This window comes from Euphorbia lathyris, chromosome 4, assembly GCF_963576675.1.
Source record: "Euphorbia lathyris chromosome 4, ddEupLath1.1, whole genome shotgun sequence".
NCBI lineage: Eukaryota > Viridiplantae > Streptophyta > Magnoliopsida > Malpighiales > Euphorbiaceae > Euphorbia > Euphorbia lathyris.
The window spans coordinates 52,683,027-52,702,652 of NC_088913.1; the positions used below are offsets into that span (position 1 = coordinate 52,683,027).

Consider the following 19,626-nt stretch of genomic DNA (forward strand, 5'->3'; position numbering starts at 1 on the left):
GGGTTGTTAAGCTGAACACGGATGGCTCCTGCCTGAACAATGGCAGAATTGCTGCTGGAGGTGTTCTTCGGGATGTTGGTGGCGCTTGGCTTGCTGGGTTTACCCATAACTTGGGGATTGGCTCGTCCTTTTCTGCGGAGCTCTGGGGTATTCTTTCAGGTATTAAGCTTGCCATTCGCTTGGGGGTCAAGAGGCTTTCGGTGGAGTCTGACAATCTGGAGGCAATCAACAGGATATCTAATGGCCAGACCCTTTGTCTTAGTAGCCAGAACCTCATCAAAGCTATTTTGAGGCTTCGTCCTGCTTTCGAGTCTCTTAGTTTCTCCCATATTTATAGGGAGCAAAACCGCGTGGCGGATCGCTTGGCTGCTGCTGGGCATGGGGGGATGTTAGGTGTTTCTACCCTTTCTGTTCCTCCTCCTTTCCTTTTGCCTATTCTTCTCGAAGATAGGGTTGGGGTCAGCCTTCCTAGACTGATCCCGGGTTAGGTTTTTTGCTTTGTTGTTTTCCTTTCCTTTTCCTACCAAAAAAAAAAAACATATTATAATGGTAAATACATTTCATCATATTTTTTTTTATTTGTCAACCAAACATGGTAATAGAATCACTATTCCATACAATTACATTACAACTTTAATTACATTACAGCTTTGATTGCATTACATTGCATTACGACACGCCAAATGAAGCCATATTTATATATAAACAACTTCGTAAATAATTTATTACTTTTGTGTCTATGCATGTCATATTAGTCCGTATTTTCATTTCAAAAATATATTATAGTCTTTTGAGTTTTGATAAAATTAACAGCCAACTTTGTATGATGTATAAATTACATTTTAGTGGTTTTAAATAATTTGTATTGTTACTACATAGTCAATATTACATTATTTTCATGATCGATAAATTGGTATATTACAAAATACGCATAAAAAAAAATCAATTATGAAGATTTAACTTAAAAATATAATATTAATTAACTATTAGTTGTTTCATCAATTTTTAGTTTTAATGATTAAGTGACAAAAAAAAATAATAATGATGAATTAACGTGTAATTTATTTAATTAATAAATAAAACATTCAATAGTATATATATTACGGAATGCGGATTTAGCGGATTGGCTCCTCGCTCAAATGGCGTGCTCGACCGTCAACGCTTTGGTGCGGATTATAATCAGTCTGCAGGTAATTTGGAAGAGGCGGAACCAACTGATATGGACAGACAATGTTCAGAACATTAAGCAGTGCCGCAGGTTCGTTCGGGAAAATATGAATGATTGGCGGGCGTTCCGGACTAGTAACACGGCTGCCCCTGTTCGTAGCGTCAGAAATAGCAGCAGACAAGGCACTCCCTGGCAACACCCGCAGCACGGTTTCGTCAAATGCAACGTGGACGGAGCGATATTCAAAGACGAAGGGACAAGCGGAATGGGAGCGGTAGTGCGAGATGATCAAGGCAATTTCATATGCTGCAGCAGCAGCAGCATGATAGCAGGAATAAAAGAACCGAAAACCATCGAGGCCCTCGCGATCAGAACGAGCATATTATGGATGGTGGGATTGGGATACAGACAGGTCCAGATTGAATCGGACGCCAAACTTGTGGTTGACCACATCAATTCATCAAGGTTCAATTTGTCCGAGTTTGGAGATTTAATTCAAGATTGTATTGTCATTCTTCGTAGTCATCCGGGTTTTAAAATTTCTTTTATTCATCGTATAGCGAATGGTGCAGCTCATGCTACGGCTAGACAAGCCTGTTCCAATGCTAGCGATTTTTGTTCTTCATCTGTGCCACATTGACTCATAGATGCTATTGTTAAGGACGGTATTATACCAAATTCATAAATAAAAGGTTTCATCTTTCTGTTAAAAAAAAAATACACTAAATAATATTATTACTTTAGGTGCCTTCTGTGTGGCTACTTTAATGTCATACATACATTTAAAAAAAAAATCTATATGATTGAAGTACATAGATAAATTAATGATAGAAAAATAAAAAACTTGTAATTTGTATAAAATTGAATCTTTGACTAACATAAGCAAAAGGTAATTTGTTATAGCAGATAGATAACAAAATTTCTCGACTTCTCTTGGGCTTTTCTAGAGAAGCTTACAAAAATAATAGACTGACTATATTACAAATGGGACATAAAATTATATAAGCAGCTTAGTCCCAAGCAAAAGCAAAAGCACATGTACACTATACTTTACTATACAATCACTCTTCTTCTTCACAAAAGCATATTCAACTCTGAAAGGTCATCCATAGGTATTTCTAGCCCTTCCATAGGTATATCAAGCCCCATTAAATCATTTTCCGGTAACCCGTCCTCCTCGAAGTTAAACAGATTACTCAAATCTTGATGCCCTCCCATATCATCATCGCCTATGCCTAGTTCTACAGATAAATCCTGCATTTCTGTTATTCTGTTGCTTTGTTTTGATGAATTTTGAGGATTATATTCGTAATCTTGTTTCTTATTACTACTTGTATCTTTCAACTTATTATTCATCCTGTCTCCTGAACTTGAAAGATAAGCAGTCTTCTGCTTCGGCTTTGATTTTGTTTTGCGGTCACCTTTCGTGCCACGCCCACCTTTGGCCACCAGATTTCTGGCTGATGCGTCCTTCTTGTCCTTGTCCCTTTCTCTCTCACTTCTCTTACCCTTGGTTCCATTACCAAGACATGGAGTGGCTCTCAACAAACCATTACCACCAATATCATCTAGCAGCACTTCCTTCTTCTTCCCTCTGCTCAATAATGGCCCACTTTCACCAAAATCATCTGCTTTACTGGAGAAAGACCCTGCAACTGCAAAAACAGGAGGTTGTTTTAGCCACAAAAACCAGAAATTTAACTTCTCACAAGAACTAAAAAGGGATAGAAAATTGTCTAAGCAGAAAACACTCTTCAGCAACTCTTGCCTATGCTCTGTTAAACCCTAATTACCCAATTTTACCGTGAACAAAAAAAAACTGTGCCTCATGCTCATGGTGCACTAAAGTTTGGTTCGGAGAGTCCACTTCTCCACTGAAATTTCTGTAATTATACCTTACCTATATCTGTAATTTTAGAAATTTAGAAATTTGTTTATTAAAATAAAATGCAATGCAGAAGCAGATTAGGTCATTAAGCAATCTATTAATCAATTCACCATACACATCATATCTCTAATTTTGTGTAAATCATCTTCTCGAAGCTTTCGAAATGACCCCCCCTTGCAACTTGTATTTAATACTGTCATTTTATATATATAAAAGGATTAACAGTTGCCTCCTTATAGTTTTTAAAATTTATAAATATGAATATTTTCATTATTTACACAATTTCCCTGTGTTTCAATTTCTTTATGTTTTTACAAATGTCACTTTTCAACTATTACCGATCAAAGGACAAAGTATAAAGATAAAGAAAAATGAATTACATGCTTGAAATCACTAGCATGTGCAGCGAAAGAGAATAAGTAGAAACCTGAGCTACCAGGGTCATGTCGAGAGTTGGGTGTTCCACTGTGCATATTTGATTGAACAGATAGGCCAGCAAAGGTAGGGGATTCTGTGTGATTTCCACTACAAGGAGGTGCAGCCAGAATGACATCCCGCAGTGGAGGCTCACCAAAGCAACTTTTGGCTGTATCTCCAAATTTCCTACATCTAGCAAGAGCCCTCTTCATAAAAGCTACAGCTACTTGTCTGGGAACCTTGGCAACACCGAATTTTGAAGCATAACTTCCTCTAGTAGCCTGCCAGTTTTACCAGGGTAAAGCCAAAATGATTACACTGATGCATCATGGTAAAATCACTTATTTAAAGCAAAGTCTGGTTTTAATGTCAATAGTAATGCTTCAAGTATGAGTTCATCGATATATTATGCAAGAAAGCAATGACCCACATAAACTGATAATATACATTTTTTTTTCTTTTTTTCTTTATTTGTAAGTGACATTGAATAGGCTGGATACCAAAGCTTAGTCACCTCCACAAAGTGGAGATGTAACAGTTGACCTGTGCCCAATTGGTCCATTTAACGACACTCGTCAACTTCATAAAAAATTTGTCTTTTCCCTGCTTTTTCCAGAGAACCCCACTGAAAATACACTCATTTGACTCCTAGATGATAGTTAGAAGAAGCATTAAGTAATTAGATCAGTATGCCTTCAAAAGGCATTATTGCAATAACATGATCCTGGAAAATATAAAAAATCTAAACAAGAATATCTATTAGCAAAAAAATTATTAGCTATAATTTGGATTAATCTATTTGATAGGTTATACGAATTCAAGATTGCACAACAAATACAACTGCAGATATAGGAGGAACAACATAGACAGAAAAAAGTAATGTACCAGCAGCTTTTTGTAAGCCAACTCGACAAGCTTATCCAGTGCAACCTGCTCAAGGACCCTGCAAATGCATCATATAATACAAATATTCAGTAAATTTAAGAAACTATCTCAGCATTGATGTTTCATTCTGGATAGCCAGAGCCATAGTATCACAACATATTCAATATTCATAGTCTTACCCTGCTTCTACTGTCTTGCTTTCCTCCACTGTTTTAGTTAGCTTGTTCAAAATCACCTTCTTTTTAGCCACCTAAAAAAGAATAATACTCAATGATCCAATGATAAATAATATATACACGATCTATTACAGAAATTTGTTATATCTGCAAGATTTTTTTTTTTATTTTTGGTGTTATTTGTCCCTTTTTTTCTGTCTGGGTTTTTTTATGTGTGTGTGTGTTTGAGAGAGAGAGAGAGAGCGAGAGAGAGAGAGAGAGAGAGGGGGGGACCTGTTGAAGAAATCCCCTGTGTAGTTCAATGATTTCTTGATTTATTTCTTCATCTTCTCCATCTGTTAAATCAGGCTAGGACAAGGCACCCATACAGAGTGTGAAGCCCCAAAGGCAAAAGCAAACAAAATGATGCAAAATTATACTTGCATATACATTTAATACTTGTAAGTAAAATACTACGTACATCTAACTGTGCAGAAAAGTATTAGGGCAATGACAAGGAATAAGCAGAGGGGATATATATATATATATAACTGTCAGATATTAATATGAATTGGGTCTTTATCTATGTTCTATGACATGGTATCAGAGCATCTTTGACCAAGTGATTAAGGGTTCGATTCCTGACAACCCATTTGTTAATTTAATTTCAACACGTGGTAAGATATTAATATGAATTGGGCCTTTAACTACCAGCTTTGACTTTTAGTTCAATTGGTTCCATGACAATAACCAACTAACCAACACATGAACCATAGATGAGTAGAAATAAGTTTGATGCATGGTGAGGCCAAAAGCTTCCCACAATCACCTTTGTGGAAGAATAATGTTTTCACCTGTTAAAAACTTGAGGTTTTCAGAAATTTCATTTTGTGGAGAATACTTAAATGTCCTAATCAGGAAGGCATGAGAAATGCAAGTGGAATTAGCATACATTAATTTGTCATGTATGATGCTGTGTACCTAAATAAATAAATGTGAGGCATAGACATGGCCCTTGGATTTTCTGGTCAGTATTCCCTTTTCTTTTAAGTGACTGCTAAACCCTGAATAACTTTTTTCTACTAGAAATATTTATTAATCAAGAAATTTTGGCTTTGGATTTTCTATAATCTTAAAATATCTTCTAGTATTAATCTACCAGATATATCATATCATAGGAGGAAGTGTTTGCGTTTTCCTTGAGCGCACTTATATATAATCAAGAAAGCAGGAGCACTGTTGAAAAAGGGATGTAGAAAACAAAGGAAAAAAAGTAAATAAATTACCACTTTTTCTAGGTGTAGGCCAATACTCTGAAGTTCCATCAAGAGTCTCTCCTCCAAGCAAGTCTGCTGATATTGGCAATCAAAAGTAGAAATGACAGAAGCATTTGTCTCGGCAGATAGCATCCCGTTACTGTCACCCAGATACTTAGGGAACTCTGTAAGCTTTGAGATCAGAAATCCCTGATCTCCTTGGAAACAATCATCAATATGCAATTGATTGTGATAAACAGAGCTGGCCCTATTAACAGTACCATTTCCATGACAAGAAAAATCATCAACAGCTGATAGCTTATCAGTTTGAAAACCCAAACCCAACATGGAGTCATAATGAAAGTCCATTCTATCCTTGTTTCTAGGATCAAATTCAATAGCAAAGTAAGAATCACCAGGGGGCCTATCTCTGTTATTTTGAAAAGAGATATTTCTCCCTTCATTGTTCTCTTCAAATTCTTCTTCACATTCATCTTCCACAATCAAAGCAGAGAGAACTCTTTGATACAGTGGAGTCAATTGGTCAATTCCTTCCAACATTTCACATGATGGACCATTCTCCAAAACTTGATTTGTCAAATTTTTATCTGTTAACTTTTTAGGGAAATCATGATCCTCAAAGCATTTCTCATTTTCTTCAAAAGCAAGATGAGACTTCAAATCTTCTTGATATAAAAGATCATCCTGCAAATATACAATACTGTAGGCATCAGACAAGGCAAATGCAGCTGAATTTCAAAATAAACAAACAATCCCCTTTGCATATTTATTGGAGAAAGGGAAAAAATACTAATTTTGAAGCATAAAAAAAAAGCAAAAGAGAATAGAAATGAAAAGAAAAAGTAAATATGGAGAGGAGAGTAAGAGTAAGAATGAGAGTGAGAGATCACCAAAATATTACTGCTAAGGTTGGACATGTCAGATATGCTTTGATGCAGCTCCTTCACAGATTTCAACTGATCACAAATAAAAATCAGCATAAGAAAGGAAAGGTATATATTAATTAGGGTAAACTTCAAATAAAACCCCTGTGGTTTCACTAATTTTCAGATAAAGGACTGTGGTTTACTTTTTGTCAAAACGAGGATTGAGGTTTTCAACTTTAGCAAAATAAGAACTTTTTCGATTGATACTATTAAAATCACCCTTGACGACTTCAAAAATGACATATTTTAAGAACTACTAATATTCTAAACAACTTTAATTCTTCAACTTTTTTATTTTGAGATTGTTTAGATGATGTTTGGTAAAGAGAGAGAAAGTTAATGTTTAGAGAGAGAAAGTTCTAAAAAAGATGATTTTCGAAAATCGAAAATGTAGTTCCATAAAAAATATGACATTGAACAACTTTAATTCTTAAAAATTTTCATTTTCAGGTCGTTAAAGATGGTTTTAATAACATTAATCCAAGCGCGAAACCTCAATCCTCGTTTTGACAAAAAGTAAACCACAGTCCTTTATCTGAAAATTAGTGAAACCACGGGGGTTTTATTTGAAATTTACCCTATTAATTATGGTTAAAAACTAAAAAGATTTACATGGATGAAAGGATAGCTCATATCTCCAGAAGCAGAATGTAGGAAAGGAATTACCTGCAGCTTCAAGTAAGCTACATCCTCTGAGCTGGGGGAAGAAAAAAATGGCTCCATTTTTTTCCAAAATGTACTTGAGCAACAAAGACCTGGAAAATCAACAGGTTAGAGAGTCTAGCACATGTACTTCCAGAAAAGATTAGAAACTAAGAAGACCTAATGTCAGGTACATACGGCTAGCATTGCAAGCGTATTTAGCAGCTTCTAGAAGTTCTTCTCGATCGTCACCTGATTCAACTGGCACATCAAACAAAGAAGGAATCATTACATTTGCACAAATCATTTTTCATCCAGGCATCATTTTAACTTTTAATCACCAAGTACAGTAATATGCTTGATGCAAAAAAAATATTTTTTTGAAGCATATTTGATGCAAAGATTTAGCTTACATATACCCTACGGGAATCATGCATCTATCAGAAAATTTCTAGGGACTATCCAAAGCACAAAGTCATTCTAATTTGATCACAGGGTAAAAAAGGGCGGCCCGGTCGCACTACGCGTCCCCGCTGAGCGAGGGTCCGGGGAGGGGTCCCACCACAAGAGTGTACTGGGGGCAAGCCTTCCCCTGCCAATTTATTTGGCAAGAGGCCGCTCCTAAGACTCGAACTCGTGACCTCTTGGTCACACGACAACAACGTTTACCGTTGCGCCAAGGCTAGCCCTCTAATTTGATCACAGGGTACAAGAAAAAAATCACTTTCTCCGATCCAAAATTCCTCCATAAAGATTTTTTTTTCTTAATTCATCTCGCAGTCTCGCTATTTAAACTTTCAAGATAAATTACTTTTACAAAATTTTGAAAACTATGATATAGATTACACATTTCATTATTAGTTACCCATTGTCATTAATTTGATTATATTACATTATCTGGTTAAATTATGATCTGAGACGTCTATATTTGCTGAGCAGTGAAGAAACAGAAGGATACTTCTATGAGATATTCAGAAAATGTACCTGTTAAGTCAGGGGAACCACCAGTTGCTGTTTGAGCACGAATAAAGGACTTGCGATCTGATATTTTCTTAAGAGGAGGACGGCCTGACTTGCTGAACTAGGAAACATGTTAATTATATTAAAAATGAAATCCTATTAACATAATCACTATGGTTATACTATTGGACCAGAAATTAAAAAAAGAAAATCCATATATAGCATTTTATTCTTATATAGTAATATCCATCACCTTCCATTCTTCTCTGAAACAAGCTTCATATTCCTAATTGGTTTAGCTGAAGCTGCTGGACTCTCTAACTTCTCCCTTAATGGCGAGATGTTAGACCGAGATACTGATGCACCTCGACCCATCCTACCTTGTCTCCGCAAGCCATCACCAGTATCTTCTCCGTTATATATTTTATTCTTCTTCATGAGCACTGCAGAAGGACCGATATTCGTGTTTTCGGATCTTTCCTCTATTCCATTACTAATTCCCTTCTGCTTGGGCCTACCCTCATGATTTGCACCAACACCTGATTCTTCACTTTCAGATAATCTGGCTGGAGAAAAAACTCTTTCATGTTTCACTTTAGCTAGCTGATTTCCATTGGCAATATCTTTGGCTAGAAGTGATCCGTTACATCCAACAGACGTTAATCGAAAATCAGAAGGGTATCCTTGTCCCCCTTCTGATGATATTTGCACTTCATCATGGTTTGAGACAGGAGATACCACATTTGCTCTTCTAGTACGAGAGATTTTCTGTGGTCTCTGACCAACCCATTGAGCCATTGGAGGGGAGGACGGCCCAGCAGGAATTGTACGCTTGCAATTACTAGCCCCTCCAAATGAGTTGACTTTAGTCATACTTGGGAGTTGTTCCCAACCATCAGTGGGGGCAGATGAACGAGAAAAATTAGGGGATGAGTTTGTGGTGGTTACGCAGCCAGTTCGTGGTGTTCTTGATGCTTTCCCCTTCAGTACAGAACTTGGACTAACGGTATGATTGTCTTCAAGAAAATTTAACCTAAAACATCATTAAACAGAATTATTAGAATATCATAAACGTTAGGTGGGATTCACGACATATCTATTATAATCCTAGCATAAGAATGTTTAATACTATATAATACAATGACAGACCTATAGAAGTGAATATAATCATTACATACTTATTATTTGCTTTTGACAAAAGTCGCTCCTTATTCACACTATCTGAAAAATCCCTCGCCAAAGAAGCTTTTTCAGATTCATTCTTCAGAACACCTCGTGGATTTGAGAAGGCTGGAGATGAACTTCCATCTAACTTACTAATCCCACAAGTTCCATTCAAAGACCCTGTGCTGCAAGACAGGGATTATTGAAACATATTGAGCATCAATATTATAGCAGATATATAGAAAACATAAAACATCTACGTTCTTACAAGATGAACCACAATAGAATGCTATAGTGAAGGCAGTTAACTTGTTTATGGTTTAGGGCAGTTAACTTCTTTATGCATAAATATAGTAGAAATAAAATTGGTCTTGATCATGGTTTCTATAATCTACGCACATAGGCTAATGTATTCCCACTTTCTTGTATGACACGGAGGATACTGAAACTCCTAAGCTACAAGATCTTGAATTAACTACTGTTGGAACTTTTTGTTTATTTTGTAGAAAAGGTTAATAATGTTGAAGAATGATTCAAAGTCTGTTTTTCTATTTCAGTTTGTAATGTTGTAGTGGTTGGTTGGTCTTAGTGGTCTAACTGGTCCTATTTTGTGTTTTTTAATTAATCAGATTTCCATGTGTGAGCCTCTATATATGCTGGTATTGTTTACGTTTTATGTTGTAGAGAATAAGAAGAATAATTCAAAGAAGAAGAAGAGAGTTGTTTAACAGCAGCAATTGCTGGAAATTTTATTTACTGAAAAACTGTAACAAACGCATTAGTTGTTTTAACCAAAGATATTCCTAAACCTCTACTCTGCTTTGGAGTTTAGAGATAAGAAAAGGACAGACTGGTGATTAACTCAACGAAATCAAAAGTAAAATAATAAGGTCTTATTATCCAAGAGATAGAAAAGGATTTTAAATAATATGGTTAAAGTAGTCATATCTAAGAAGCATTTCTAATTGTGCAGGATTGGTTTTGAGAAGCAAAATGAGATTTGAAGGATATCTTAATCCCTCCTCCTTTTTACTTCCCATCAACATTAAAGTCCCAAAAAAGTAAAATCTATTCTTATTCCTCCCCTCCAAATGAAGTATCTTCCCAATCAGGAACAATATTTGACCTGCCATATCAAAGGCACATCACACTAAGAGGTGATAGTCTCTTTTGCACACCATGCATGAAGATGGTTAAATCCCTAGATGTCAAACAAGTAACTTCCAAATGTCAACATTGATGAAACCATCATCCATACACAATCAACGCATCCAATCCTTTAACTCCGAGAATCATATTACCAGGCTCCTTTCCTACTTCTTACAATATTTTCTCAGTTAATTATATCTACCAAGAACTAACAGAGAGCTACTATCTGAAGACAATCACAAGACTTGAAAATCATTGCTAGTACTAAAAAGATTAACATATCCCACAGCCATAGTTGTTATAGTTAAAGGCACACCCGAGGCTCAAGGTCTTGGACCTAATAAGTCCTAGGCGAGGCTCTATTTAAAAAGGCTCTCGCATGGGCTTCGCAGGCTCTCCTCAGGCACGCCAATTCTGCATATTGATTAATGATTAGGTTCATAATTTTTTTTAATGCTCTCATTAAAATAAAAGGTTGATCAATCTCAACCGCTTACCTATTTACTAAACTTAAACTAAACCGTTGATCTAAGTAAAAAAGAACAAGAAGAGACGTAAAAATAGAAGGGAGGGAAGAAGAGTAAGAGACGTAAAGGAGAGGAGCTCCTTCTTCTTCAGTGCAACGCAAGAAACCAGTTGAGGTCTGCTGCAATTCTAGTATCTTAGTCTCTACTGTCAACACTTAACTTGGTGTTTTTGACGTTTAATATTACATTTTTATGTGGTTTTTGTCTTGTCTGTATGGTTATAATAAGTGTGTGTTTTAATTCATCGTAACTTATGCCTTAACACATTCTTAGCAAAATGAGATTTGAAGGATATCTTAATCCCTCCTCCTTAATGGAGTATTAGTGACATTAGTATAAAATATTGAAAATTAGATTTTGTATCTTTTCTTTCATTTCGTGTGCCTTCGGCTCATCAGGCGCGCAGGATCCCCTAGCGCCTTAGTGTGCCTTGCGCCTTTAATGACTATGCCCACGTCTAATTGGAAATCCAATGCTTTGATCTAGTAAAAATAACATGGAAAAAGCAAAGGAATTACCTGAAGCCTTGGCTATCGTAAGACTGCAGACCAGGTTCATTGTTAAGCTTATGGTGCATGATTCGTCTAGTCTCTCCATCACTATCCGTGGATCTGGCAAAAACAGAACCTACTGAACGCTTCCGTTTCATCTTTCTGTCCCACCCTTCCCCACCAGCAGGCAGTCTCCTAACCTTTTCTTCAGGTAAATCAGAACCTTCACTGCCATTCCTAAGTATCTCTCTATCTTTTCCCATTTGTTGTCTTGGCAGAGTATTGCTTCGGCTATCAGCCTAAATGTTTCAGTCAAGAAAATGATGAAAAAAGAGGATACTGTTACTAACATAATCGATATAAAGCAACTGATACCTTCACAGAACACACAATAATAGTTACATAATGGTCACAAATTGATGTTACAGTCATAATATATATATTAGGGCTATATACTAGTCTGCTAAGTACTAGTCCCGTCTCTCTCAAAAAGGAACATTTTTCACATACATGACATACTAATTTAACCATTTTAAGAGAAACATTCTGCGCTCAAAGCACAACCCTTGAAATCTATAAAACGACTAAAATATACATCCACAACTTGTCAAACATTTAATGCAAATCAGCATGTTAATCATAGAATAATGAGGGTCATCCATGGCAAAGAAGACTTCAATTATCATGAATTTTCAACTAAAGTAGACCTTTTTTTAGCTCAAATTATCCTTCAAACCTCGTTGAGGTCAGCTTGGTTTAAATTCTATAAGAATGTGGTTTTATGTAAGCCTTGTGCAGTTCAAATGTAACTACAATCCTACTATATTTTTTCCTCTTTCAAAGTATCTGAACATTATTCAACCTGACAAGATATAGGTCATCAATTCTTAATATAGGAAGACTTGGTTGGCCAATTCCCATAGCTGTGACTAATAGCTCAATAATTAGTTTCATTTAGTCCTAGGCAACATGGAATTCTAAAAATATGCAAACTCGTGCTTCTTGCAACATATTGTTCACAAGGCAGATAAAAGCATCAAAGGACAAATAATAGATAGTACAGATTGGATGAAAACAACATTACACAAATATCAAGTTAATAGTTTTAGCCAGCATGCAACAGTGTAGCTTACTGTAACATAAAAGACAGTATTATTTCTCAAATAAAGAGTGATACTGGAAAAGTTCATGTACAAACCCGAGACTCTGCTACAGAAGATCGAACACGCTTATTCAAAACAACATTCCTATTCCGTTCTTCTAATCTTTGAGTTCCAAGATCAGAAGCATTTCGATGGATCTGAATTCCCATCTTCATAAAGTTTGATGTACCTGATCTTTCACTAATCGGCATCTCATTTCGATGTTGCTTCTTCAAAGTTGATGCTTCACAGTACTTACTCAATTTTAGCAAGGACTCGTTAAACCTTTTATATCTAGACCTGACAAAACAGATTTTCAATCTTCAGCAGAGAAAGAAATATTCAAATAACAAGTGATTACCGCCTGTATTTTATGAAAAGTTGATATACTTATTCTCCTAATTATAGAACAAAATACTTAGAATTCAACTACAAAGAAACATCCTTTTCCATATTTGGCCGATAATGAAGTCAAAGAAATTCAAATTACCTGGCCCGTTGAGCAGTTTCTAATATACTTGTTTGGTAGCGCTTTAGTTCCTCTGTTGCCACAGGAGGGGGAGGCTTAGAAAGAACAGCTCCAAAAGAATTATCTTCCGCAGCATTCCCAAGAGAAATCCCTAGAACTCTTCTCAACTCACCAGACCTAGTATATTTTTGATCCCCCATTGTTATGGGATCCAGCAACAGATACTGAAGAATTGAACCTACTTCTGATGAAGAACTAGCTCGTGGTGTACTAGCTCCAGAACCAAAGGACCGGCTTTCGCTGCCTTCCCGGAAGCTCCCGGACCTATCCAAACTAGCAGTAGGATAATTCCCCTTCTGCCCATTTGGATAGCTCCCTGTAAAACCTAATTCTTCTGGACTAGCAGCTGAATTGGATTCATATCTCGTATTTCCAGCCATCTACTCAACCCGGCAGGAATCAAGCCATGTCAAACTGCGGTTTTTTCTGCTCAGAGAATCCAGCAAACCAAATTCAGATAATGTTAACAGATAGATAAATATCCCGTTAAAAACCAAAATTTGAACGTTCTGACCATATCTGTGCAATACCAATAAGCTTTCATTAGTCTAATCCTCTGTTTGCCTAGTACAATTGTTTTCTTCGAGCGTAGTAAACCTACGCGAAAACGAAGGAAGTGTACACAAAATTGTTCTTGTTTTGAAACGGGTCGGGAACCACTGATAAACCCGACCCATTTGGATTAGAATATACTCTCTTTTTTTCTAATATTTTTTAGGGTTAATTACAAAAATGGGTCAAATGGGAGCCACATTTACATATTTAACCCATTTACTCAACCTACTATATATCTAGACTGATTTTGTGTGACTTTCTCATAATACCCTCAATATTTACGCGCGTCTCGCCTCCTCCAGTCTGACTTCGCAAATTCCATATTATGTGAAGCCTGCGAAGCTAATGTTTGGGTTTATATGTGAAGCCTGCGAAGCTAATGTTTGGTTTACTTGATGAATTTAGTTCGCATATGCGAAGCCTGTATATGTTTTGAAGCTAATTCGCGAAGTGGTATATAACAAAAAATGGCAAACAACAACGGATTTTAACATTAAAATCATAACATTATCAAAATTTACAACAAGATTGCCACAATAACAACATTAAAATCACAACAACTTCAAAATTTACAACGAGATTGCCACAATAAACTCTTAACAAAGCACATTCACTCCTAAAATGGTTGGTTAGTAGAGATTGTGCCAATAATCCGGTACCAATTTTGAAGCGGATGAGTAATCTTGGTGTGCACCGTGAGACACATCCATCCCAAAAGGTCTGGACTTCCATTTCTCATTCCAAAAGGTCTGCACTTCCATTTCTTTTTGGGATGAGAAATGGAAGTCCAGACCTTTTAGGATAAGAAATGGAAGTTCAGACCTTTTGGGATGGATGTGTCCCATGGTGCACACCAAAATTACTCATTTGCTTCAAAATTGGTACCGGATTAATGGCACAATCTCTCCTAACTAACCATTTCAGGAGTGAATGTGTCAATCTTGAGGGAAGTTCATCCCTATATAGGAAGGAAAGTTATCTCCCCTGCAGCCCAGTACGCCGCCTTCCAGAAAGGGATGTTACGTATTCAACCACCTTCAGAAAAAATTAATCGTGTTAGGCAGCGAAAAAGACGATTTTGGCTTCGCGAAATGAGGATTAGCGAAGCATGCGAATGTAAATGTGCAGGGAAAGAGGTGATTTTACTTCGCTAAGCGATGTTTTCGCGAGGTATGCGAGGTCTGAAACGTGATGATCTACGTCGCATATCGATGCTTTCGCGAAGTCTGCGAGGTCTGAAACGTGACGATCTATTCGCAGACTTCACGAACTAATCGATTCGCGAAGTAGATCCACACGTTTCAGACTCTTTCTCTTCACAGATCTTCGCGAAATCATCGATTCACGAAGTATATCGTCACTTTCCAAGCTCTTTCTCTTCGCAAATATTCGCGAAACCATCGATTCACGAAGTGTATTCATGAAAAAAATGCAGAAAAAACAACAGATACATTTTTCGCCCCTTTCACCCTTAAAAGCGACAATAACAATATGATAACATGGGAAAAACGAAGGAAATAACGTAGAATAATCATTTCTTTGATGGTTGATATGGACGTTTCGTCCCTATCTTTTAGCGTGATTTACGGTTTAATTTGAGATGAAATAAATAAGTTTAATTGCAAAAATAGAATGTTTTAATAAAATAATGAAATAAAAATAAATTCCGTACTTTCGGTTAATTTTCCTTATTTTTTATTAAATTAGAAATAAAAACGTCAAGCTAACTCGACTCTCGAGAATTGTATTTCAGGTACGAGTAAGGAGCAAAAATCCACCGACATACGCGGGGTGTATCACCCTCTACGCGGGGCGTGGAACAAAGTGTCAGAAATAATTGCTCAATCCGCAGGCACCACGTGGAACTTGTCCACTGCCACGCGGGGTGTCCTACCTTCCATGCGGGGCGTATGAGCAATGATAAGCAATAATGTCTCAATCATGAATGTCAGACTGCAAGATCTTCTAAGTCAACTGAAAATACGTGGGGCGTACAACCATACACGCGGGGCGTGTATGGGAAGTTCTTCAGTCCAAAAAACCAGAGACTCACTTACGCGAGGCGTGCTTCAGCTACGCGTGGCGTAAAAGACCCAATTCAAGCAATAAAATCTTAGAAACTCAACTACGCGAGGCGCACCCAAGTCCACGCGGAGCGTGGTTGAGACAACAAGATCTGGATTTGGTCCACATGCAGGAGATTTCTGATGGAATGGGCAAATACGCGGGGCGTACTCCACCATAAGCGAGGCGTGTCATGGGAAATCTACAGAAAATCATGTTCCTCCATGCTTGTACCTTGTGAAATTACAATTCTACCCCTAGTTTGATGTGTATAAATAGGAGTGACTAGCACTCATTTAGTAAGCCTTTTGATATACAAAAACTCTTGTTATAGATTAAGCTCTTGTTATATAGTTTGAGATTTTATTTTACATAGCAAAACTCTATCACCTTGAGAGCTTGTTCGTTGATTTCGGCATTCCGTCAAAGTTCCGTTCTATCTCCGTTCACCAAGCTCAAGAGTTCCACCTCCAAGTCCTAAGAGATGGCCTTAAGTCCGGTTAGCTAGTTCCGAGGGTGGATTCTTCCCTTTTCACTTGCTAATTAGCTTGTACTCTTCCTATGTACTAGGCTTGGTTGTATTCCATATTTACATTCTCCATATTTATAATTTATGATTCATAATCTCTTTTTCTATATATGTGTTGATGTTTGTTACTTGTTTTGATACTCATAATTGATTATTGTGTAGGAGAACATGATTTCCGACGCCATTCGGGCTATCTTTAGGGATTCATATAGGTGTTGCCTCACCGGAAGTGACGCTCCGGAAACCGTAGGAATTGACAAACCACGGAACTTACGGGCCCTAATTTCTGATCCCAAGCATTAGACACGCCTTGACTAGGAACCACGTAATCTAAGTACTTCACGGGTCGGTCACACCACACGTACTCATCATTGCAAGAGTAAATCATTAACCGTATATATATTGGGAGTCATTGTTTATCATGTTTATAACTTATCGCCATCCATATCATTTCGTAGAGTTTTTGTTATATAAATTGGTCTCACCCGTAGTTAGGAGTAGTTTGTAGTTGTTCTCCGAATCAACTCAAAGTATTCACCGCTTAGATAACGTATAAAATCGAGTCGTTTAATACTTGTAGTTATAAATCCCGTGGATTCGATACCCGGTCTTAACCGGATTATTACTTGATACGACGGGGTACACTTGCCCCTAAGTAGTAGCGTCTAGTAGAGATAGAGCATTTAGCAAGATCACATCCATAGTCGTAACGCACTCATCATAATATATTTCATCGTAGAGCTCTACCGCACACGCTCCATCAAGTATTGGCGCCGTTGTCGGGAATTTATAATTTCTTGCAATATTAGACAAAAACGTTTTATTGTTAGTCTACGCATTATTTTTGTATAAATCGTTTATATATACTTTTTACTAACAACATTCTTTCTTGTTTATAATTTATTTCATTTATTTATTTTATGCACACCCGATCCCGGAGTGATACTCTCGTTCCTATTGATCTTGAAATTGAACGTACTCTTTGTAGGATTCGGAGAGAGAAAATGGCAAACCTCAATAATGAAGCTAACCAACCCGAGGTCAACCAAAGGCCGCCGGTGCAACCCGTGAATAACAACCGCAATGGTGGAGGCAATGACATGCGCTCAATGATGGAGATTCTTGATTCGCATCGTCCTCAAAACCGCAACGGAATCGTTGCCCCCGCCATCCCGGCCAACACATATGAAATCAAGACTAGCATGATCCAACTCATCCAACAACTTGGCCAGTTCGGAGGAGAACCCCATGAAATCCCTAACGAACATCTAGATAAATTTCTTATGTGTGCCGAAACTTCTCGGCAAAACAGTGTACCGGTTGAGGCCGTCCGACTAAAGTTGTTTCCTTTCTCTTTGACAGGACAAGAGTTGGAGTGGTTGCACTCGTTGGAGGCGGGTTCGATTACATCATGGGTGGAACTTGAGAAGGAGTTCCTTTCTTACTACTTCCTGCCCTCCAAAACGGTTAAGTTGAGGAACGACATCACCACCTTTCGGCAGCTCGAACACGAAGCCCTTCATGCAGCTTGGGCAAGATTCCGAAAGTTGCTTCGAAGCTGCCCGCTCCACGATATCCCCAAGCACGATTTGGTAAGCACTTTTTTTATCACGGATTAACACCTACTAATCGTGCCACCGTGGATTCCGCAGCAGGTGGGGACCTGTTTAGGAAGTCGTCTAGTGAAGCATATAAGCTCATCCACGAGCTCGCAAGGAAAAGCGTACAGTGGCAAGAAGATCGGCTTGCCGGACCTTCACGACATCAAACGTTCGCCGTGGAGAAAGAGGCTCCAAAAAGTTCCATGGCGGAAATGAATAAAAAACTTGACGCTTTGATAGCCCAGTTGAGCCTTACCAAAGTTGCACAGGTCTTGATGTGCAATCATTATGGTGGAGATCATGACGGACTTAATTGCCAAGCCGGTAGCCCTTTCGCCAGCGATACCGAAAATGTAAGTTAAATAGGAGGCAATCAAAGGTACAACCCTAACCCGAACTCCTACTCACACCACCACAATAATAATAACAACGGATGGAGGCCTCGGCACCAACACCCTAACTTGTCGTATGGCAATAATAATAATGTATTGAGGCCCCCATTCGACTTTGATCAAGAATATCGGGAAAATGGGCTAGGGCAATCGCAAACCATGCCCGGTAATCGAACACTCCACCTCTCGATAATGTGCATGGCCAGTCAGTAACGTCCTTGTTAAAGGATATCTTAACCCGTCTTGCTGATAGTGAGGTGTTTTGCAGGGACCTTAGCCGCCAGGTAGCCCACTTGAATCGTCAGTAACAGGAAAGGCCGTTAGGAACTCTTCCGGCAAACACCGAGCAGAACCCGCGGGGCAAAAATAGAGAGTCCGGACAGGCGATAACCCTCCTGAATAGTAGAAGTTTGGACCCGTCGAGTTCCAACTTGGACAGCCTGCAGTAAGCCGCCGCATGAGAAAGTCGAGCTACTCTGACTCTAAACGTAGCCTCGGTTTGCATTCCCCAAATCCTGTGTTTATATGTATCATATCTGTTTGTTCTTTCTTCATATACATTATCTCTTTTTCATGTTTTTTTTAAATAAAAAATTAACGAAAAAACAAATCCCTTGCTAATCCAAAGCTCTTACGCGGGGCGTACACATCATCACGCCCCGCGCCGCCGAGTCTCTGACCCTATTTTGACAATGCAGGCGAAGCGTACGCACCAGTGCGCCCCGAGTAGCCAAATTTCTGATCTTTTTAATAAGTTCGAACGAATGACTACGCGGGGCGCCCCTCTTAGTGCACCCCGCGTATCTGAGTCTCTGGTCCCCATAAGCTTAAAACGCACCTCCTACCCGGGGCGCCCCCTGGGTGCGCCATGCATAGGACCTGACCTTAAGGGTCCTTTTTAATATTCTATCTTTATTTTTGTTTTTGTTTTTTCTTTTCTTTTGCGACGTCCTTGGAATGGACGTCATTTTAATCACATGGAGGGTCGTGCAACCCCGCACTTACCGTTTGTTTTGCACTAACAAAAAAAAATAAAAAAATTAAATAAACAACAAAATAATTAAACTAATTTATTGATTCTTAAATTTTACCAACACACTACCTCCCTTAGAAATTAATTAAAAGTTCCGTTATTTGTTCTTAAATGAAAAGACGTTAACACAAA

At 37.9% G+C, this 19,626-nt stretch overlaps 1 protein-coding gene across 2 annotated transcripts; it reads right to left on the reverse strand.

Moving 5' to 3' along the window:
* Nucleotides 1–1,996: 1,996 nt before the first annotated feature.
* On the reverse strand, nucleotides 1,997–13,954 carry LOC136225995 (uncharacterized). 2 transcript variants are annotated; one of them, XM_066014237.1, is made up of 16 exons: nucleotides 13,835–13,954; nucleotides 13,282–13,746; nucleotides 12,848–13,091; nucleotides 11,677–11,948; nucleotides 9,497–9,667; nucleotides 8,572–9,351; nucleotides 8,343–8,434; nucleotides 7,557–7,619; nucleotides 7,383–7,471; nucleotides 6,681–6,746; nucleotides 5,800–6,474; nucleotides 4,808–4,882; nucleotides 4,538–4,608; nucleotides 4,359–4,416; nucleotides 3,484–3,754; nucleotides 1,997–2,823 (listed from the first exon to the last, which is right to left on the reverse strand). In XM_066014237.1, the coding sequence occupies exons 2-16, from the start codon at nucleotides 13,698–13,700 to the stop codon at nucleotides 2,243–2,245; spliced, it is 3,927 nt and encodes a 1,308-aa protein (XP_065870309.1). In that variant the 5' UTR covers nucleotides 13,701–13,746; nucleotides 13,835–13,954; the 3' UTR covers nucleotides 1,997–2,242. The 2 variants fall into 2 exon arrangements, with proteins under 2 accessions (XP_065870309.1, XP_065870310.1); XM_066014238.1 differs by having other exon boundaries at nucleotides 13,851–13,873.
* Nucleotides 13,955–19,626: the final 5,672 nt, after the last annotated feature.